Genomic DNA, 22,833 nt, shown 5'->3' with positions numbered 1-22,833 from the left:
CAATGTCCATTATGTCTGTCTAACTGGAAAAGTTATTCTGCTTATATCTTAGATTTATTCTGTCATCTCACTGTGAACATTTCAGACTTGCTGTGCAAACAATGGCAAAATCGAGCTTTTCTTCTAGTGTTAGAAACCAGTGAGCCGGGATTTTATGAAAGAGCTAGAATCGGCATCTGGAGGACCTTAAAAGTGAAAAGTGTATTGAGTTCCCTGAGTTTTGACCCCGCCGCTGTGTGTTAATTGGTGGTTGGAGATTTGGTACATATACGAAGGGGTGTAATTTTTTGACTTTGGTTTGCCTGCACGCGCTGCCACTGAGCCACTTGAGCCTGAGTCAGTTCGTTTTGAGTTTTTCCCTCGTCTGTGAGATGGGGACATTCGTATATGATTTGTAGAATTGTGAGAATTAGAAATTATGTGCAGTGTTTACCACAGTGGGTATGTCAAGAGTGCTCATAATCTTTAGCTGGTGTTTTGTGTGAAGCCATCATTTGAGAGTCTTTGGCAATTACTAAGAAACAGGAAAATAAGAAGAGATGGTTTTATGATGAAAGATATTTGAGGAGGTTCCATACTTCCTATACACATAATTTAGCATCAGCAGAATCAGAACTGTTACACAGTCGCCCTGAACCAACGTTAAGCCACAGAATTATTTGTTACTTCATATATTTTGGGGCTTAAGGAGATCCAATACTTACACACATGTTGTCTCCAGCAGCCAACTGAGAGATGACACAAAAGAGTAGACAGGCGATAAATGTCTTCTTTGTTACTGATGAAGCCAAGTTCTCCATGAACTTCAAGGCTGTGGGAAAATGCGTGTCATGATACTGTGTACCAGAAGTAGAGACTCACCCTGTCCCATGTAGCTCTGGGCCACAGCGAGCCTTCCCTTGAGAGGACCTGCCCCTTCATGCACAGGGCTTTCCTGCCATGGAGCTGAGCATCCCGCGTGCTTCCCAATGGTGACCAACACTGGAGTGAAAGGAAGGGTTTCACATGCCCTGCTTGTCTCCCCGGACTCACACCTCACTCTGTTAGTGTAATGAGTGCTAGCTGTGGGCCAGGGGTGTGAAGGAAGAAGCACTCTCCATGGCCCAGAGGAGTGGTTAGGAGGCATCCCCTCCCTCAGTTTAAACAGGTGGTTGGATGGAAAATAAGGGTGCTCCACAAGAGTTTATAAAAGGAGAAATAAGGATTTTATTTGGGACTTAGTTTAGCCAGGAAACACATTAGATGATTAGAGGGGAGACTTGTATATCACTTTGATATTAAGTTGACATTTGTTGAACACCCAAAATATGCTACATTCTTTTCTGAGAGTTTTACAGAAATGAATCCTTCAATCTTCTCAACAAGCGAGTAAGGAAGGTTTGATTGTTATCCCAGTTTTACAGTGTGGAAATTGAGGCACACAGAGGGTAATTAAGTTGGCAAAATCACAGAAATCGTAAGTTGCAGAGCTGGTATTTAAACCCTGGCTGCCTGGTTTTGAGGCTCCCAGAGATGGGCTTTTGGTGTTTAACATTATCAGCATCCCTGAATCTTTGTACATCTGTGCATCTGTTAGCCTAGAAAGGACAGGGAAAGGAGAGTTACACAGTTGCTCATAGTCATGTCTTGGCCACTGTCCACGGAGAGTGCACCGTGATTGGCGTTAATTGTCTTCTGGGCAGTAGATCTGTTTGTATAATAGATATTTAGTCCATTGAGTTAATCTAGAAACCCTTTCTGCTCCGTTTCTGTCCATGCTTGCCATGTGACTGCCTGCCCGTGATTGGGCCATGGAGGAGAAAATGTACTCATGGTTGAACTCTGATATTTCAGTCTGGTTCATAGATCCACGTCTTCTGTTACATTAATAAGTTAAGTTTCTGGTTTTCTTGCATCAGTGTCTCATGAGTTTGGTTAATGTGAAACCAGTCCATGGAAGCCCAGGGGTGATGACGGTATAATTTCTGAGCACGTTGTGGCACTTCTACCCGTGCAGACGTGGCTGGAGTTTGTCCAGCTTCCTCACTGATTTTCCCCAACAGCAGGGTCCTCTCCCACCCCTGGATGTGAGGTTGGGAGCTCTCTGACTAGGCCAGTCAGAGGCCGAGTCCGCCAATCAGAAAATGATGAAGTACCTGAAAGTGGGTTTAATAGAAGACAAAGGCTTCCAGGTAGTCAGATGGGCTGTTCGAATCCATTTGTTGAAAAGCTGTCCACTGTCTGTGGTTGAGCTGCTTCTTTGCTGTTGAAAATTCTGGAGTAGATGAAGGGATTTTAAAAAGCAGAAAGGAGTGATTTTAGGTGGTACGTCCACACCGGTGAGACGTGATGGATGACCGCCTGTGTGAGGCATAGACAGAGTCTACAAACTTCATAAAACAGCTTTAAAAGCTCTGCCATCTGAGTACACTTCATATGGGGTCCAGATCATCACTGGTCATGCTGTGAGGACAAGTAACTGATGATGGCAGAAAGGACACGGAGGCATCAAAAAGGTCTCAGTCATGTTCCCTCTTTAAAGGATGGGGCACAGTGTAATATATTTGAGCTGGTTTTTCACTGAACAATTTTTAGTGTTTTCTGGGACTCCCCAGTGCCCCAAGGTTCCATGCAGCTGGGTGTCCCCTCAGTGCAGCTCTGTCAGCACTTGCCCTGGGCTGACGCGGTGTCACGGGGAGCAGGACAGTCAGCGTCCCCGGCTCCTCCGAGCTCCGTCTCCTCATCCGCAGAGCCGGGTTTCTCATCCGTGTCTACTTAGTAGGGTTGCTGAGAATCACACTTGATGCTTCAGGTGTGACTTGTGGTTGTCTCTGTGATTGACATATAGTTAATATTTGATAGAAACACTTGTTTTTTTAGTATAATTGTAGCACCTAGATTGTAGTGGTTTTTAGTCTGCATTTTTTATAACTTTATTCTTATTTTTAAATATGCATTTATTTTTATTTATTTTTTTGGAGGTACTGGGGACTGAAGCCAGGACATTGTGCATGCTAAGCAGGTGCTCTACAACTGAGTAATACACACCCTTCTTTTCTGCGCTTGAAAATATATATTGCTATACACAAAATAGCTCTTAAGCACCATCATGGGACCTAGTCACTGTATAGACAATTGAAGACGTATGCTATTTCAATAGGAATAAATGTTGTTGAGACATACATTTCTGAATCTGTTAATGTGCTTAAAAACGATCATAGGTAGTGATAAACACGAATCTTTGATCCAGTACTTCTTAGGGTCTGTTTTGCCATCAAGGGTAATTACATTCTACAGAGAAGGCTAATTGGGTCTCTTTGATATTTGGATGGTCTAGCAGATGATGAAGGCTTTCAAAAGCTGACAGTTTTGTATTTTAAATTAACTACAAAGTTATCTTCTACAAGTTGTAGATACTAAGCTTGGGAAGTGCCCAGTAATCCAGGGGGTATGTGTCTGTGTCTGTGTCTGTGTGAACGTTTGTGTGTGTGATTTCAGGAAGGTAGAAAGAAATTCCATATAGACTTCTGATACCTTTCTCCTCCATTTCAAGGTGTTGGCATGTATTTACACTAATAAATTGATATTCTGTTGTCATTTGGCATATTGGGAATAGGACTTTCTCATACTTGTTTCAGAAGGGTTAGGGAGCATGAGCTTAGGAAATGGGAGGAGATAGAGGCAGGGAGGTTCTTTAAACTTTGTGCAGAATGAGAAACAGTAACTTTTCTCTTTTCTTCTAAAGCAAACTGGCACTGAATTTTAACATACTATTACTCAGAATTGCTTTTCTGATCAGATACAAGTACCTCAGATTTTTTAAGGCAACATGAATGATGAAATGTGTTTTAGCAGTTATCTTTAAAAGTAGTTTTATTTTTCAAGTAAAAGGCTATAGCCTGTTCTTTCTTCCAGCAGTACAAGAAATTCTCATTGTTCTGTCTACATGATCTATGTGCTTAGTTTCTTTTTTTTTTTTTCTTTAAGTGCTTGTTTCATTGTGGTTTGAATGAATGTTTAAAATTTCTGGATTTTGATCTTTAGAACATGCTGATTTATCAGAACTGTTAAAAACCTGATTGTTCACTGCTCCTTGTTTGGTGGGGCACCCTATTGATTTCTGTTGTCTGTTAAAGAGGGAAATTCTTCCTCTAGTCTGCAGATCATTAAGTGAATGGTTTACAGCATGCCTTTAAAATTATTTGAATGCATTGAACATGTTTGTCCAGTGAATTTTAAATTGACTCATTGTAATGACTTTGCTTTGATTCTGTGGCTTTTGCTCCTCTCCACAAGAATTTGAATTCTCTGTTGCATTTTGTATACATGTTCTTAACAGGGGAAGAAATATTGCATTTTTTACAGAGGTGGGTTTTCCTATCCCCTCTGAATGCCTTCTAAAATTGATACAATAAAAATCAGTTATTGCAGTGCATAAACATTTCATAAATTATTTTTTGGCATAATCAGAAACAATGACCAAGAATGATAATAGAAAATACGAAAACCTTCCTTCCTTTGAAGAATAGAAATCAGGTGGTCAGACTCCCGCATGCTTTGTGCCTGACACACTTACTCTCATGTCATTGTGTATCATGATTCGGAGATGGAGTGGCTTCAGGTTTATAGATTTTTGTTTTAACATTTGTGTTGAATACTTTCTCCAGGCTGATGTTTCATGTTGGGTTTGTGGAAAGAGTAGAAGGGAAAAAAATGCTTTGTTTTGTTTTCAGGAGGCCTGAGTTGATGAGAAAAGGGTTGAGGGTGGGCTGAGGAAAAGAGTGACACTCCCTCTCCTCCTGGCTGAAATTGATAAACAAAGAATTCAATTAAGTGTATCGGTATTTGACCAATAGAAGTTAGAGAGCCCAAACTGGCTAGAAATGTACAATGGAAATTACTGAATTCAGCTGCAGAATGAGGTGCTTTACCAAGTAGAAGCAGCTTAGAGCAATCAGAAAAATCAGCAATATGATGAGATATAAAAGGAATATTATATCTTTTATTTCTGAAACTTTTCTATGTTAAGTTGTGTAGAGCTAAAATTAAGTTTCAAGCACCAGGAGTTAAGAGTGTGGGTGGTTCTGTAGGATCTTTATTCTCGGATGTGCCTAGACCCTGCTAGAGTGGCTGAAGATGGCAGGAAAAGACCCACATCCAGTATTTGTCATCCTAGGGTGTCCTCCATAATGGTTCCATGTGGGAGCCCATGATTGGGTTAACAAATTGTAACACACCCCAGTCGCCTCTGAATTTTAAGAAGAAAAAATATGCTTTGATACTGCTTTGCAAGCAAGTGCCTGTGCATCCCCACTCCAGTCTCCTTGCCTTAAAAAGCAGAGACAATGCTTTGCTTGTGTAGTTGAGGTTTTAGATAGCACTCTGCTGGTTGCAAAGCAAGGACCGGGACCCTCAGCTATAAACGCTGGGCTTGTGTGTTGTTAGATAGTGTATTATCCCCAAAACAAGGACCTGGCTGGTCTGGTGGTCTGCTTTGTAATGAACATATCTAAAAATGTATCTTGTTCCCCTCACCCCATGACTTCCCTAAAGATACACTAATCCTTTTTACTCATTGTGTATTCTATAATCTCTGCCTCATCCTGTCTTTCCCGAATTTCCTCCTTATTATTTCACAACTGCAAACGAATTTTTCCTTTGATTATACACAATAAATATGGGAGCATTTGAGAGGCTCATGGAGATGGCTCCCTAATCCCTCTTGGTTTCTTGACTTTTTCCACAGAGTCTTTAATAATCATTCCGTGTCGGTAAGACTTCTGCCAGCCAGAACCCACATTTCCAGGTGAGAAGAATGCAGGCTTTATCTCTCCTACCAGAGGAAGAGACAGAAGAGAATTGAGATATGCTCCCTCGTGATCCCTTCCTGCCCCAGGTCTACTGCGGTTCACCTGCAGCCTTCTGGCCTCTGCTCAGAGGGCCTCTGTCCCAGGACTGACCTCAGCCTTTTCTTCCCTTGTCAACATTTTCTGTGCCCTTCAGAACTTGGTCTCTTCTCTGCAATTCAACCCTGGCAGATGTGATGGTGGTCAGCGTGCTGGTGGGCAGTCCTTTGGGGACACCCAGGAGCCATGCTGATTCTCCTGAGTCTCTCAATCGGGGTTACAGGACAGTCAAGCACCGAAGGAAGCCCATTCACGTGATGTCAACAGAGCATTTCATCACTTTCATTTTATTTTTAAATTTTCGGTGGAGAAATTATTTGTAGCAAATTGTTCCAGATATTCGCCGCCTGCTTTCCTCATCACCATTCCTTGTTGTCTCTGGTGCTAGTTTAATAAACCAGGTTTCTTCTCTGGTCATTTCTGGCAGCTGGGCTTGCCGAATCCTTGATCTGCATTTGAAACAGAATCCTTCTTCGTGATGTCAAGGTGATTTTCCTATTTCTGAATATTTCGTGTACACTCAGCAACTGTTTCAAGTGAAATGCTCTTGTCCAATTTCGGTTAACTCACATTTGCTGATCTCCTGCTTTCATGCTGAGAGCAGTTTCTTTTTCCTCTAATAAAAGTTAGCAATTTGCATTTACTATGGAAGATACTGGCCCAAGGTCCTTTTGTTCTTAAGAGTTTTAATACAATTCACCTATTAAAATGTACAGCGGTTTTTACTCTATGCCCAGAATTGTGCGTCCCATTCAATCTTAGAATATTTTCATCCCCCCAACAGGAAGCCCTGTATGCATAAACAGACATTCCCATCTTCCCCATCCTCCCCCAGCCCCAAGGAGCCACTTTTCTCTCTCTGGATTTGCCTGTGCTGGACATTTCATGTTAATCGAGTCACTTCATGTAAGTGGAACGGTCTATTGTGACTGACTTCTTTCACACTGAGTAACGTTTTCAATGTTTGCTCATGTTGTGGCCTTAGTCACTATTCTATGCTATGCTATTGCTGAATAACATTCCACTCTAAGGCTGGGCCCCACTGTTTACCCATTCATCAGGTGATAGGCATTTGGGTTGTTTCTGCTTTTTGGCTGTGATGAATAATGTCGCCGTGAACACTCATGTGGGATTTTTTATGTGGATATTTGTTTTCATTTCTCTTACGTGTGTGCCCAGAGAGCAGAATTGCTGGGTCAGTCAGAAACCAAATATTCAACTCTCTGAGGCCCTGCCAGGCTGTTTTCCAAAGTGACCACGCTGTGTTACGTCCCCACCAGCAAGGGCTGCGTGCTCCGCTTCCTCTGTGTCCTCTTTAGAGCTTGTTACCCTTTTTTTTTATTATACCCTATTGTAGTGAGTGTGAAGCGGTTTCTCCTAGTGGTTTTGACTTGATTTCCCTTACAGCTAATGCTATTGAACATTCTTTCATTGTGCTTATTGGACATTTGTATATTTTCCTTGAAAAATACCTTTTCAGATCCTTTATTTACCTTTTAATTGAGTTGCCTTTTTATTGTTGAGTTATAGGGTTTTTTTTTCTTCATTTGGAGATACAAATTCCTTATCAGATAAATGACTTGAAAAAATTTTCTCCTGTGTGTTGTTTTTTCACTTTCTGGATGGTGCCCTTTGAAGCAAAGTTTTAAATTTTGATGAACTCCAATTTATCTCTGTTTTCTTTGTTCCTTGGGCTTTTGGGGTATTATGTAAATTCTGAGGTATTTTATTTAAGCTTTTATATATAAAATAACTTAATTTGTAGGAACGTTCTAGGAGATGGGTGCGGTTCTTGTCCCCAGTCTATGGATAGTAGACTGAGATGCAGAAAATTTCACTGAAATATCAGTGTCACAGCTACCCAGTGCTGTGGGATTTCAGACCCTCATGTTTGTCCCCAGCATTTGTGATCTTCACCACCATGCTCCACTACTGCCTGGAATTGTTAATGAAAACGCCTTTCATTTTCTGATTTCTTGTTAGTTTGTTTTCTCATTGGGGACCTCATCTCCTCATTTTCCTTTCGGAGATCAATATAGATTTATTTTAGGTCTCATGTAGGCAGAAGCATTGCTATCAGTTTACTTCTTTATTACTCACTCTCCAGTGATGATTGTTGCTAGTTGACCTAATCAAGTCATGCTTAAGTCTTTCCTGCTAATGACACTAAAAACAGTCATGACTTATAGAATGCTCAAAGAAAGTACTTGATTGATTTTATTTTGCTACCCAATCAAACCAATCAAGTAAAAACCCCAGTGTTGACACAGACTATAAGCCCTCCAGAATAGGGTCACTGTCTTCCTTGTGTTTCATTTATTTGGTCACAGTGTCTGGATAGTTCCTTGCTGTCCAGCAGTTTTGTGAGGATACGGTGCTCGTGAATCATTGTAAGGACAGAATTTTGACAACAATCTGTGTTGTTCATTTCACAAGGGAAAAGGTAATATAGAAATACTGCTCAGATCTATTTTAAAATTAAACTTGGAATTTTGAAAAGAATTCAAGAAACCGTACAAAGCTCTTTTTCAGTAATTTTAGATCTATCTTAGACACATTATGGTTACATAGCAGAGTAACTTACCAAGTAGATTTGACAAGAGGAGTGTAATATTGATTATTTGCTTTAGTTGAAATATTCTACCTGGGATAAAGTAATCAGTGCCCATAAATGAACATATATGTTTGTATTTCTATGCAACATGGGAGCAGACTTCATATGTTTCTATATAATATATATGACTGTGTGTTTTAATCTGTCTGTCAGTGTTTTTATAGTTTTTCAGCAACATTGTTACTTCAGGATTCTTCTAAGATATTCACTCCCGATACTACTGTAGTTTGTACTGTGTATCGTATCTTATGCATGGGATTCCACTGTCCCTTCAGTGAGGAATTTTCTCTCCTATTGAGTTAGTAGCAGAGTTAAAGAAACAGTGATTTCTAGGCCTTTGCTCTCCACGTGTTTGCTGTTGGCTGTCAATCACGAGTTTCCCTTTCTTGAGTTTTCATTGTTCAATTAGAATTTTTGAAAATAATTATTAATATGTTTCACCAGTCTCCCTAGAAACTTGATGTGTTTGTGCTTTTCAGTTTTCAATTTATGAAAATTGTAAATGCACACTTGTTTTTAAATAGTCCTTTTTCACTAGATATTTGTTTACCTCTTTATTGATAAAATAATTTTTTCCCAATGAATGAATCGGTGTGCATGTTTTAAAAGATACCTTACTTTTTATTTTTCTTATTGTAACAGGTATATTCGTTGTACAGAATTTAGAAAATAAGGATAAACACAATAATAACTTAAAAATGGCCTCTAATCTCACTTGGAGATACAGTTGTAAGGTTTGAAATTCAGAATTACAAGTCCTCTCACTTTGTTCTTCTCTTTCAAGTACGTTTTGGTTACTGAGACCCTCGAATTCCCATATGAATTGTAGCAGCAGCTAGACAGTTACTACAGAGGAGCCCGCTGGGATTGTGATCGAGACCACGTTACATGTATGCATCTCTCTGGGAAGCGCTGCCCCCCCAAGAATGCTGTCAACTGATCCAGGAATTTGCGTGGTGTGCCTATCCAGGTATTTAGGTCTTCTTTAATTTTTTTTCAGCAATGTGTAGAGTTTACATAGTATTATTTTACTTTATTTTTTGCCTTTATACTGAGGACAAGTGTGCAAGGTACCGGGATTAGAATTGTATTATAGCCCCGCAACTTGCTGCCACCATGGACGCTGTGGTCTCTCTTTGCCCTTTGTAAAATCTCGCACAAAATAGGACCTAAGTAACTCTGTCTTGAAAGAATGATTATATGATTGCTGGATGATGCTTGAGAGTCCTTGTGATGATGTCTTTTTCCCAGAATTTCCCCTCTTCTTTACTATGCCCTTTCCCTTCCTTTCCTCCAGCCTGTGTTTCAGCCTGCCCATGGCATTGATTTTCCTTGTCTGTGGACTCTTCCTTTCACTAGTTCATGATAATGTTACATGTGGGCTGTGGAAACTTGCTAGATGTCAAGAAAGAGCAAATCCATTGCATGCTAGTATTTTTAGAGTGTGTTATTGAATTATCAATTGAAATTAAATCAGGCTGACCCATTGAGCCATCCCCTGAGCTCTTTTCGCCTTCTTACATGTGATACTGCTCTTGTTGCTGCATGTGCCCTTCCCCCAGACTTGGTTTTGGAGTTGAGTAAGTCACCATCACTGGTGCACTCTCTTTAAAAGTTGAAGAGAACATTTGCTCCTTCTCCCTGGTTGGGGACTTAAATGAGATGAGGTAACAGATAAAGAATGGAGCCCCACGTCATTCTGACCACCGCTCTTTCCGTTCATTTCTCCAGGGGAAGAGTACATTTCAAAAATATAAAGATTGTGAGCTAATGAGATAGACAAGACAACCGATCATTTATTAAATACACTTTCATGCCAGAAACAAATGTATTATACACACAAAAAGCACATAAAGTACGGTAGTACTGTGGTTACAAACGTGGGTCCGAGTTCGAGTCCTGCTCTGGAGTGACAAGTCCTGTGAGATAGAGAACTGGTAGGTCGGCTTAGCCTCACCCAGACTTGTTTTCTGTCCTGCAGAGACAGGGCTCGCAAGTCATCCCTCCCCCGTAGGGGTGCTGTGGGCTGTAAATGACGCTCGTGGGCAGCCCGAGCACAGCTGCTCGTTTTTCGTAAGTGCAGGATAGCACAGCTTTTGCGGTGATGGCTATATGACCGCCCCGTGTAGACTCTCAGTGCTCCAAAGGGATGCTTTGTGGATTGGAGATGGGATTCTCACTTCTGTAAATACCCAAGGATTGTGTTATTGAGCCTTGCTGATTTGAATCTATTCTTTAGAAAGTACATAATGTAGATATATTTTTCAAACATGCATGCTTTTTTCTTTTATTATTTATAGTTCTACCCTCTCATCTCTTGGTGTGACATTTCATGGAATCCAGGAAACAGTCCTAGGCCACCTGCCTCTTCACACTTTTTCGTGGTGGTTTTCTTCCCTGACTAGAAGAGGGTTTTGCATAGGAAATTTTGTTTTCTCCCCTTCTCTTGGAGTCTCTCTGTTTGTCTGCCCGTCTCTCACCTGTCCATCTGTCCGTTTCTCTACCCACTCATTCTTCTGACTTGTTCCAGGAAGCATTTCAGGCAGCTTACAGAAGAACAGATATCAAATAAACAGGTGAGAAAATGGGGCCAAGTTCCGACAGTGAGGCTCAGAGTTGAGCCTGTGTGAGAGTTGCAGGCTTGTGACACACGAATCTGCCTTGTGACTTATAAGATCGAAAGCATCATTGTGCCTGAGGCTCCCAGCAGACACAGGGAAGCAGGGTTTGTGGGAGATGCTCACTGGCTGTGAAATAAATAACTGGCTTAGGAGAAGCCCAGCCTTTCCAACTACCAAGGCTTAGGAGAATATTTTGAGTGTCTTCCAAAATCAGAGTATTGCATCTTTTCTTTTTCAGAGTTTTATGTATAGTTGGTTTAAATTCTATACCTGGAAATTTCTCCAAAACTGCTGCCCACGTGAGTTCCATGACTCGGGAATGGGGTGTTTCTGCTCATTGACGGTTGTTGGCCAGAAACGGAAATGACAGCCTCAAAGGAGCCTGGGTTTTATCAGTTATGTTTTGTCAGTGCTGTAGATTTCAGAAAATGCTTTTAACGTTTCTCTCCATCTGAGGCAGCAGCGTGCTCTGTTACCAGCATCAGGAGCTCAGGGCCACGTGATGGTGGGGGCTGACTGCACTGGCGTCAAGACAGCTGAGGTAGTCACTGCAGGCTTGTTGCTTTCACGTAGTGTATTTCATGTTCTTTAATAGGTTTCAACAGGTAGTTAATTAACTGAGTTAATTAGCATGTAATAAATATGATGCTTTGTTGAAAAGACAGTTATAGGCAGAATATAAGTTGTGAACACTTTAAAAACGGTTTCATTACTGAAATTTCAGTAGGGAAGATTCAGTTTATCTTATCTACTCCTCTCTTTAAAAGTAACAAAGAAATAAGACAGAAAAAGCAGAGGATGATTTCTGTTCTTCCTCTCGGCTTGCAGGTGCCCTCACCTTCAGTGGCATCCATCCAGACACCAGCACTGACCCTGGCCGTGCTCAGAACTGCCTCAGCCCTGAAGACACAACTGACAAATAGAAGGGGGCCGCGCCCTGTTACAGCGGGTGCTCTCACTTTGTGGGTCCTTATGTAACTGCGCGGTGTTATTCAGGATCGCCCTTTCTACACTGTGTGACGGTGCTGCGGTGTCTCCTAGGTATTTGTTTCTGTAAGTACTCGTGTATTTTTTCCAATGTGCAGTACTAGACATCTAAAAATGCTTTTTTCAGATGAAAAATAATGTGTATTTAATATAAAATTCTGAAAAAAGGGTCAAAAGCGTCTATCCTTGTCCCAGTACTCAGAGATAATAATTAACACTTTAACATCTATTTTCTGTTCTTTTCATCAGTGTGTATCACCTCTGTCATAAAAACCAGCGAGCAATGTGTGCCTGTATACTGTGTGGAGACCTCCATTTTCCATTTGGCTTATTACACATTTTTCTACAATATTCTATCTCCCCTGGCATGATTTTTAATGACCAGTATAGCATTCTGTCTTGTGGAGGCATCATCCATTTTTCTTTGGACTTAAATAAACTTTTAAATTCCAAGTATACTTAACTGAAATACTGAAAAGAGAACTGTGGTGGTACCGAAAGTCCCCTACTTCCCTTCCCCTTTTTTCCTGAGAGTAAAAACTGCTGACAATGTGGAGTATATATTTTATGACCTTTATGCTTATGTCATATATATATATACACATACATACACGTGTATGAGAACTCTATGTATATGTGTGTGTATATATGCTTTATGGAAAAATAAAGCCATACTGTATGTTTTCTGCAGCTCGGTTTATTCACTCAGGTATATATCATAGACGTCCTCCCCCTCCAGACTCACCCGGTCCTTTCAGATAGAGTAGAGAGGTCTCCTGATGTGCAGGTTTGGTCTCTTGTGTAAGGACACCTTTAGTGGGAGAGTACTGGTGACAAGGCCTTGGACCACGCCGAAACACCGGAACTTTAGTGCCCACAGCTCGCCGTGATTTAACACATCATTGTCTTGATGGTGAACACTTAAATTTTCTCCATTTTCCACTGTCAGAAAGAGTGTTTGACTGGCATCCTTCTTGTACAAACATTCCTGTGATCTTGTGTGAGTATTCCTTTTGTTAAGGTTTCTGGAAATTTAGCCCTTGGATGTGACAACTACATAAATCACAGGCTCCTTTCAAGTGAATCTAGAAATTCCTCCTCCTGTGGGGAATGAAAAGATGTAGAATAACTTATGTAACCAATTCTCTATCGCTGGATATGATTTCACTTCAGCTTTTCTTCCCACCATTGTAAACAATGCTGTGTAAATGCTCTGATGAGTACATCTTTTTGAACTGATTTTTTTTCTAAACAAAACGATTCCTTAAAGTGGAGTTCAGTCAGTGTGTACACACGTTTTTCAGAGTTTAGATACCCATTGACATGTCATCCTCCTAAAGATCGATCACAGTTTGTTCTCTCAAAGATGGACACTAGCTAGAATATCTTTTAAAAATATTTGCCAATATGATGAGCAAAAGTGCTTTTTCATTGTTCTAGTTTGCACTTGATGACCAGTGTGGTATTGAGCATTTTTCACTCATTAGCCATCTAACTGTTATAAAGTGAATGATCCCTTTTGTTCTTTGCGCACATTTAAGTGAGGGAGCTTCTTGTTGCTTTGTGACTGCTCTTTGTATGTTATGAACATTAACCCCTTATCTTCATCAACATGTATCAGAGAGCTTTTCCTTGTCATTTCTTGCCTTTCATTTTGTTCAGTAGGTTCATTTTTGTTGTGGCCCAAAATAATCTTAAGAGAGTAAATGTCTTCTTTTTGGGTTTTATTCTTGATATTATTCTTAGAAATGCTTTCTTATAATGGTATAAATTTCTTCTGTAGGTTTCTTTAATCTCTAAGATGGAGATGATAATGGTACTTTTTACAGTGAGGAGAAGCTGAATTGATATGAGCAAAGAGTTGTATTTGCTCTTATTAGTACTTTCTAATATTTACATCATTTTCTGTAATTTTTCTTGCGGTCATTATGACCGGAATAGAGTTTGTTTTTTCAAGGGGATTCTGTGATTGTCCCAAGACAATTATTGAATTCCTACTTTGCTCTTTAATTTGAAATCCCACCTGTAAAAAATACTTATGTACACTAGAGTCTCTTTTTGAGCTCATGATTTATTTCTGTCAATCTTACTTTCCAACACTAGCACTATATCTTACATATTGTAAAAATTTATTTAATATCTGACAGTGCAAATTTTTTGATTTGCTTTTCGATCCCTATTTTTCTTTGCTAGTATTATGACTTCATTTTTCCTGAAGAATTCTAATATAATTTTTTCAAGTTAAAAAAAAGGATATGTGTTGTCATGGGATTTTTTAGTAATTTTGAATTATCTTTAGGAGAACGTACATCTTTACAAAACTGTTTTCCTCCATACAAAAGGTTGATGTCTCTACTTTCACACTTCTTACTTTACCCCTCAGTACATTCCTGTAATTTCTCCATGTACAACATGGGCATTGTTTTTGAGTTTATTCCAGATTATTGTTGATGATTTTGTTAATTTTTTAAGTGAGAATTTTTTGCTATTATATTTTTTAACTGTTAAAACTGACACCTAGGAAGGCAGATTCGGTTTGTAAGTACTCACTTTGTAATTTCTCATTTAAAATTCTAAGTATTAAGTACTTGTTACAGAATCCTTTCTTTTCTGTTTTTAAAAATTTGTTTTCAAGATTCTCAAAATGGTCATAGCAAAGTATTATACATGGGGAGACAGATGGAGAGAGGTAGTGTGGCTCATGTACAAACTGTGAGCACTTTCATGGCTGCCTTTACGCTGGAAAAGCCACTGAAGAGTCCAGGATAAACCAGGGGTGGCTTTGTATGCAGTTGAAAGCCAGCTTTCCTGCCTGGTGAAGCCTGGTGGGCGTGGCAGGTAGATGATCAAGGTCGAATGGAGGTTATTGGCTGCACAGAGCGCTGTGTCTGAGAACTGGAGAATATCGCCATGGGAAATGCTTGGTGCCAGGAATAATACAGAGGAGCTGGGGACCCTGTGTGTTAAGGATTTTCCAGCCCTGGGAGTGGGAAGATCAGACTCTGCATTCAGATCTGAGTTTGAATTCATCCTCTTTAGTTTACTTGTCCTCTGACTTTTGTCAAGCTATATACCCTCTTTCACTTCCTGTTTTCTTGTCTCTCAAAATAGGAGAAATACAGCCTGCTGCTAGATTGTTTGATCAGGTTAAATAATTTGTGTCTATAAGATGCCACGTACAGTCACAAGCTCAGTGAGAAATGGGCTCTCGGCTGTTCTTCTGCAACTCAGTGCTTGACAAGACATGGGGGAAAGCCAGTCCCTAATTTGTGTGTGATGAAAGTAGGAACAAAATTAATGTCTTGCCTTTCCCTAGCAGTATCCTTACACCTTTGCTTCATTTATTTCTTTTCTCCATTCCTTTCCCCTTTCCCATCCTCCACCAAAAGAACCTGAGACTCTCTCAGAATACTAGATTCAAATTACTTAAAAGGTTGGCTCATCCTCATGAAATGATAGTAACATAAAAAAAACTGTGCACATCCCAGAATACATTGTATTTGATTTACACACACACGCGTGCACACACACACACACACACACAATCAGGCTACCTCCCACTTGCAGAGGGAGAAGGACCACTTTTTCTGAGTTTTCACTCACTGAGCGTGAGAACAGTGTCTCTTACACAGACATTCACCAGGCTTCGTGCATGGTGTTTTTAATTGAATTTCTGCTTTGTAGACATAGATATAGTCTCCTAATAGAAGAGAGAAAGTGGAGACATAGACATTCTGCTGAGATATTGGTGTCATCATATTTGAGTTGGAAAGGACTTAAGACAGCATAGAGTCGTAACATTTTATGGGTGAGAATCCATGATGTTGTAACTTGGACAAGAACCTGGATCTTCTGCCATCTTGTCCACAAGGGTGAAGAGGCAAATGGGCAGGGGATGGTAGGGATCCTTCTTGAATTCCATGTTCTTGCTAGTTTTCATTGCTCAGCTGCCTTTAGTTTTTGTCCATGAGGCCTCTCATGAGAAGGTCACTCTCTCCTGATAGATTGAATTTCTTATCAGCAAAAAGCTCTGGACCCACTCATATTTCCCAGAGTTTTCTGCTGACCTGCTGACACTTTATATAAATCAGATCTAAGAAACTACTGAATATAAAATCCTTATTGTTATCGTTTGCCCTCGAGTTCCATAGGAATGGGGTGCTGTCTCAGGCTGTCTAAAGCCAGATCCAAAGATAGGGTGATAGGCTGTGCTGCTGTTCCTCCACAGTCAAAGGGACTTTCCACCATAGCTATATAATCAGGCAGATGAGTTCAAATCTTGCCTTTACCAGTTATTATTTTTGTGAATTTGGGGAGAAACTGTATTTTTTGTGTCCAAATTTGTTTATCTGTAAATAAGTTCAGTATTTACTTTAAGGTTTCTGTTTTAGAATTGAATGAGCTAATTCCCTCATTTATACCTAAAATAATGATCGCATGGTTCTATGCTGGTGCCTTGGTAGTTGATTACTAAGGGCCTCGGTAGTGAGAATGGGGGTGGGGGAGCCCTGGATAATAGAGCTTTTATTCCAGGATATGCTTGTAAAAGACTGGATGTGCAGTGGATTTTTAGTAAATATCTACTCCTTTCCTAATCTGCATTGATTGTGTATATATCTTTATACTAATATATGAACAATTTTTATTGCAATTTAAATATCTTTGTAGTATTTACAATATCTATCTATAAAAATACGTGAAATAAAATTATTTGACTTTTATTTTCTTTTCAATATGCAAAACAAAATAAAATAGAAAAGAAAAAAGTTTTGAAGGAGTAGAAATAATTTTATTTCTGTGGAATCAATTCCTTATAATAGGTTTTTTGTTCGTGTTGTTAAAAAGCATATAAAATTGATAGGTTGTGACATACTGGAAATGAGGTAACAGTGGAGACATACTACCCCTAAGGCAGTCATTTTGTTACCAAGTCCAAACTCGTTCTGCTTGCTGCATGACAGGCCAATAAATCGGGAGATGAGATGTTGGAGTAAGGAAAAGAGACTTTATTTGAAAAGCTGGCAGACCCAGAAAATGGCATATTGATATCCAGTAGATCTTTCTTCCCCAGGGCAGAATTCAGTCTCCTTTTATACCAAAAAGGGGCGGGGATGTGGCTGGTTGTTACAAACTTCTTGCTGTATGAATTGTTTGTCCTTGAAATCCTTTGTTCCTGCAGCTGTCCATGTGGGTCAAATTATGGTGCCCCCGTAAAACCTCCAAAAAAAAAGAATGGTTATTCCCTATTTTACAACTTTCCATCTATACATAAGTGTAGAAAAGCTAATATCCTTAAAGATCAGAGCCCGGAGAATAGGCCCTCCTGGATATTTCAGGCTAAAGGCAACTTTCTTTTACAAAAGGTGCAGAGATAGCAAGTCTGAGCCTAGAAAACAAGGTACAGGATTAAAGCCAAATGAACACATCTAACATGGAGTGAAATTTGTTCTTTCTATTACAATTTTTTTTCTCCCTCATAAATAATTTTAGTAAGAAACATGAGCAATTTTTTTATTTTTGCTTCATAATAAAGGACTACAACTACAATTTAGTGAGCAGGGATGCTGTGCGTGCCTTGGGGTCACAGCAAACTCTTGTTGGGGGTGGTCGACCCTGCAACATGCCTGATGCCCCGTGAGTGTTGGTGAGGGTTCCCCTAACCAGGGGCTCTCTTCAGGAACCACCATATGGGCGTTGACCTCTGGCACCTCTTTTTCAGCTGCAGGAAATTTTTTCAGATTCTATGATAGAAAAATCACTCCACAGGGAAATATACACAAAATGTTATGATAAATCTCAGAGAAAAAAATGTGACAATGAGTGTGTATATGTCCATGAATGACTGAAAAATTGTGCTGAACACTGGAATTTGACACAACACTGTAAAATGATTATGAATCAATAAAAAATGTTAAAAAAAAGAAATATCACTCCAGCTGGGGATAATCAGGGAATAAAGGAAGAGGAAAAGGGCTTGAAGTAGAGTAGAAGAGAAGGACAGAAGCTCAGGGAGCCTGGGGGCTTGGCAGCGGGGCCTCGGGAGAGAGAGGAGCAGAGATGTGGATGGGACCGGCTATGGAACCAGCACCTGCAGCTTTCCCTGCACCCAAGCCACACAGCTTTTAATAGGGCCCAGGACTCTCTCCTGTCTGGATGTCACCCTGGGCAGAACCTTGAGAATCGAAGGTAAGGGGTGGGCAGCACTCACCTAGGTGGTCACTGAGGACTTTGGTCAAGTCCACATTGACTTTTCCAGTCATGTGCCTTCACCTGTTCTTTATCTCAGGATCTGAGAAGCAGGAGCAAGGAACTCAGGGATAGATCCAGGAGGATATCTGACTGTGTTAAGAGACGACAGTCACAGTGACACTGGGAGCGAAGACACTTGCAGCAAAGTAAAATAACTTCACAACCATTGCATCAAAGCTGCAAGTGTGAGAGAGCCTAAGCCCGTCTCAGAGTGCAGGGGACAAGTGGAATGGAATGGTAAAATTAACACTGACAATTGAAATTTTTTCAAATAGCCTGCTACTTTGAATTTTATCACTTGAATGTATGCAGGTGTATTTCTATGAGCATTTATAGGTTCACACATCCCCACCAGCCCCTCTTGCCCCCATCGGTGATGGGATTTCTCAAGCACAGTGCCCCTCCTGCTTGCGTGGGCCACGCTGCGGGTCCTCGCCTGGGGCCGGACTGCTACAGGACACTGAGTCCCCGAGGCACGGCCTGGGATACATGACAGGAACATCTGTGCTCTTGGCTGAGGGCCTCCATTTCCCCCTGCAGTGTAAGAATGCCGGTGACTCAGTTAGAAGCATGCATCCAAGCCGTCCTTCCTTGTCATCACCATCTAGAAGCGGTGCCTGAATCTTCCGAATTTCTGCAGAATGTGGTTTACAATCACCTTGAACAAGTGAGTGTGTGTCCTCTTTCAAGTGGAGGAGTTACTGCCATTTTCCTGGAACTTACTCACCACTAGTCCATCTGATTTTTCTGTGCTAGGATTCAGTATGGCCTGCTAATAACTCTGCAGTCAGATCTAGAAACCCTGATGAAGAGGATTATTTATTTTCTTTCTTTAGATGATAGTATTTTACTTTCAAAATTCTGAGTTTTCAGTTCTTGGAGGAATTTTTTAGGGGGTTGGAGAAACAACTTTGCTCTTACCATCTTTGTGATCTGTTGCTATATGCGTCTCACCTGCCTTCTGTCACTTGTGAGGCGGTTCTATTTTTGACCCTGTCCGGGTTGTTCATATTATAAAACATAAAATCTGTAAAAGTACAGTCCCTTTTACTCCGAAGGCATTCCACAAATACTCCTTTAATCTGGGTGTGGTTTTAAGAAGACACAATCATTAGAATATATACTTGCAGGTTGCCAGTGCAAAATCCCCAAATTAATAGTCGAGCTCAACATCTAAAATCTTTCTAATCTACCATGGATTTGTATGGATAAGTGAAGTAGTTTGCTAAGAACTCAATCCTCCCAAGCTGATGCTCTGACAGAGGGCAGGGCCCAGGGCGAGGGTGTGTCCTGCCCTTCCTGAGCTGACAGTTTCATGGCAAAGACCTTCACCAGGTGAAGAAATTAAAGTTTATTCTAAGAAGAGTGTGTATGAAAAGAGTCCAAAAAGCGTGGGAGTGACACAATCCCATTTGTCTCAAGTAGGGGAGAGTGGCTGTGGGGCCAATTGGGAGACTCATGAGTCCGGGCGGGCAGTGTTGTTGGCTTCAACTTGAGAGGTGGGATGGTCAGTGGGAAAAAGTGAACAGATTGAAGGCATGTTTAGATGGTAAAGAGGAAAGGATCAATGCTTTCTGTGAAGGTAGGATGGAGTAAGGCCCAGGTTTCTGGGCGGATTAATGAGTTAAATGATGGTCCTGCTGTGCTCTGAGGAGGGAAAGCTGCAGCGGGAGCTCTGGGGGAAATCTGATGATTTCAGCTGTGGGTAAAGTGAAAGGCTGTTAGATGTGTGGTCTGGGAGCTCTGGTGAGAGCCAGTAGTGAGTAGGGGGCGGGGAGAGAGACTTTCAAATCATTTTGTCTTGTGAACATACATATAAGAATGAGTAATGACACAACCCCTCTATATTCTAGATTTAAAACCCAGTAAAATTTTGCTATATTGACTGCAGGGGCTCTTAATTTTTTTAATAGAAATAAAATAAATAGAAACAAAATAGTGGAGTTAATGAATATCTTAGAGTTGATGTGTGTCCTTGTATGTATTTTGATAACTCATCTGTTTATAAACATAATCTACAAAAAGTTAACTTGCTTAGCATAAGAGTTAAACAGAGGGACGTGACATACTCTGTTGGTGGCTCAAGGTGATTTCTTGGGCAAATTATGTAGCCTCTCTGTGCCTTAGTTGCATCTTCTGTGACTGCCCCCGGGCCCCTCGTCACAGCTGATTTCCTAGACTAGATGTTGGGAGGGAGGCTGCTGAAGGGAGTAAGAGGTGGCAACTGCTAGGGTCACTGAAGAGAGAGACAAAAACAGATTAAAGCCGAGAAACTGAGTGCTAATACCCTCAAAGGAGAAAGAACCCCACAATTTTTTGAGCCACTTAGCGTAAGGGAAAGAAAATCATGTGGATCCAAAACTCTTGAGCATATGAGTATTGTGGGTGGGAGGGTGTCATCAGAAAAGGGTTGAGAAAAGGCCTTTTGGTTTCCCTTAAATTTCCAGTAAGGATGAGGCGCAGAAGAAAAACCACCCGCTTCACTGTAGAAGGTGCTGTTTTGTGCGAAACTGACCAAAGGTTGGAAACCATTCATCAGTGGTGCTGGCAAAAGAAGAGACTTCTGGATTGGGTGGGGCACTTGCTGTGACTTCCAGGTGACCTGCTGGCTGGGGACTGTGAGGCGGGCAGTAGGTTTGCAGTGTGACCTGGGCATAATCCCTGGCTCTGAGGCTGCTGATCTGACTAGCAGAGCTGGGCAGACACCGTCCTAATGGGGCTGCTCGGGATGAGGTCTGGGACACCTGCCGTGCTGAGGGCGAGAGGAGAGCTCCCCTGAGGGGGTGTCCCTGTGAAGATTAGAAACGTCCTCCTGCAGTGGAGGAAGAGCCTCTGAGCAGCGGGCTGGATGCACAGGCAAGGCCAGCCTGAGCACGGAGATTTCAGGAAGCCGGAATTCATACAGGCCCGAACGGCCTTATTCCTGAGAAACTGGAGGGAAAATATGCTGCAAATGCAGGCTAAGTTCAGACACTCTGGTGTGTCATGAGTGATAGGAAAAGACTGTTCAGGCAGGCACGAGAGAACCCTGTGAGTGTCCCAGTTGGGTGTCACACAGGAGGAAGGAGCAGAGTTATATACTTTGCCACTTATTAGCTGTGTGACTTTGAGCAATATCACCCCACCTCTCTATATATATATCTTCATCTGTAAAGTGACAGAGTGACAAGCTCGTGTCATCAGAAGGCTTAGTTTAGCTCTGATCCTCTTTGTCCAGTCCTGTCAGTGCTGCCCTGCAAGGTTCTGCAAAGGCTGCTCTTACCCTGAGAAGGGCATAGAGGGACATTGTAATTCCCGAGGGCAGGAAGGGGTTGCTTTAAAAGCAGACATGTAGCCTCCTGCAGCTGCAGACCTGCAGGCAGTTTGGTTGATGGTTGTGGAGAGGACTTTGGAGGCCTTAGCATCGTCTTAAGGCTTCTTTTCCCTTGGGGACCGGGTTTGCCTTTGCAGATTAATGTTGAAGATTTGGGCTTCTGGCAAAGCTGTTTTCAGAGATGGTTATATACATAACATGTCATATAAAATAAAATGCTTTTATTTAATATGTGGGACTTTGCAGCTGTAGGGAACAGCTCTGTTGGCCTGGTCTCCACGGAGGACACTAGGGATCAGCAGAGCGTGCGGGAGGGCAGGCGGCCTGCAGTGCTGCTGCGGGGGGTTCTCCCCAGCATGGTGCTCTTCTGAGTTCACTCTTTTATGAGTTTGGTTGCCAGAGGAGCAGACAGCAAAGTAATGAGTTCTGGTGGGATTGTATAATGACAGGAAGAAAGAGGGAGCCGTAGTTCTTCGGGACTACTACTCGCTTTTGGTTCCTGATCCAGTGTGTTCCATTACAGAATTGATGAGTTGTGTCTATTCTGGGACTTGATTGAAATAAACGTGCAGCCTAAAGTTAAGTGTTATGTTTTATTTGTCGGGAGGGCTAGACCCAGGATGACTGCCTCTCAGATCACTCTGAGGGACTTCTACCAAGAGTAGGGGAGAAGCTAGGATTATATAGGAGCTTTACAACAAAGACCAGGTAGTTGGAACAATAAAAGATTGCTTGTTATCTAAAGAAAGCCAGGTATCTCAAGTTCAAGAATTTAGTGCTTTTCAATATATGGGAGGACGCAAACATTTGGGCTCACTGAATATATTCTTTAGACAAGCACCTAGCTATCTAGGGCCAGTAATCTGTCCTTTCTTATTCTGAGTCTGCTCAGAGGGCACCGTTGTGAGTGGCTGCAGGCCTGTCTTCACTGGGGGAGTGGCGGCAGCCGCTGATGACTTGGTTTCAGCATTCTTTGTTTAGTGACATGGTTGCAGTATTTTCATTCACATTGTAGTATTTTCGTTCACAGAAAATTATAATATTACCCTGATTATGGATAATCTGGAACCTTGGAAAGGAACCGAGATGGAATTACTGCAGGTAACTTCTACTTTAATAAGCCGTGTGCAAACATGAACACGGAGGAAGCATACAAAAGGATTC

The 22,833-nt window shown here is 41.3% G+C and overlaps 1 protein-coding gene across 8 annotated transcripts in view; it reads left to right on the top strand.

Annotated features, from left to right (window-relative positions):
* Positions 1–22,833, top strand: part of LOC140693410 (trafficking protein particle complex subunit 9-like) — a 101,796-nt gene that overhangs the window by 63,279 nt on the left and 15,684 nt on the right. For 2 of the 8 annotated variants that reach the window (XR_012069151.1, XR_012069148.1), the window contains one exon: positions 9,284–9,469. Coding sequence is in view for 2 of the 8 variants with exons in the window: in XM_072957289.1 (XP_072813390.1) it covers positions 18,904–19,023 (120 nt within the window). In the remaining 6 variants the exon portion in view is untranslated. Of the gene's footprint in view, positions 1–9,283; positions 9,470–11,948; positions 12,174–12,356; positions 12,514–18,896; positions 19,024–20,803; positions 21,075–22,699; positions 22,771–22,833 lie in introns of those variants that run through there. The other 6 variants (XR_012069155.1, XM_072957289.1, XR_012069157.1 and 3 more) reach the window with 6 other exon arrangements.

Source organism: Vicugna pacos, unplaced genomic scaffold (assembly GCF_048564905.1).
Source record: "Vicugna pacos unplaced genomic scaffold, VicPac4 scaffold_19, whole genome shotgun sequence".
Taxonomy (NCBI): domain Eukaryota; kingdom Metazoa; phylum Chordata; class Mammalia; order Artiodactyla; family Camelidae; genus Vicugna; species Vicugna pacos.
Note: the sequence above shows the minus strand (reverse complement) of the source record. Positions and strands in the feature narration are given on the sequence as shown.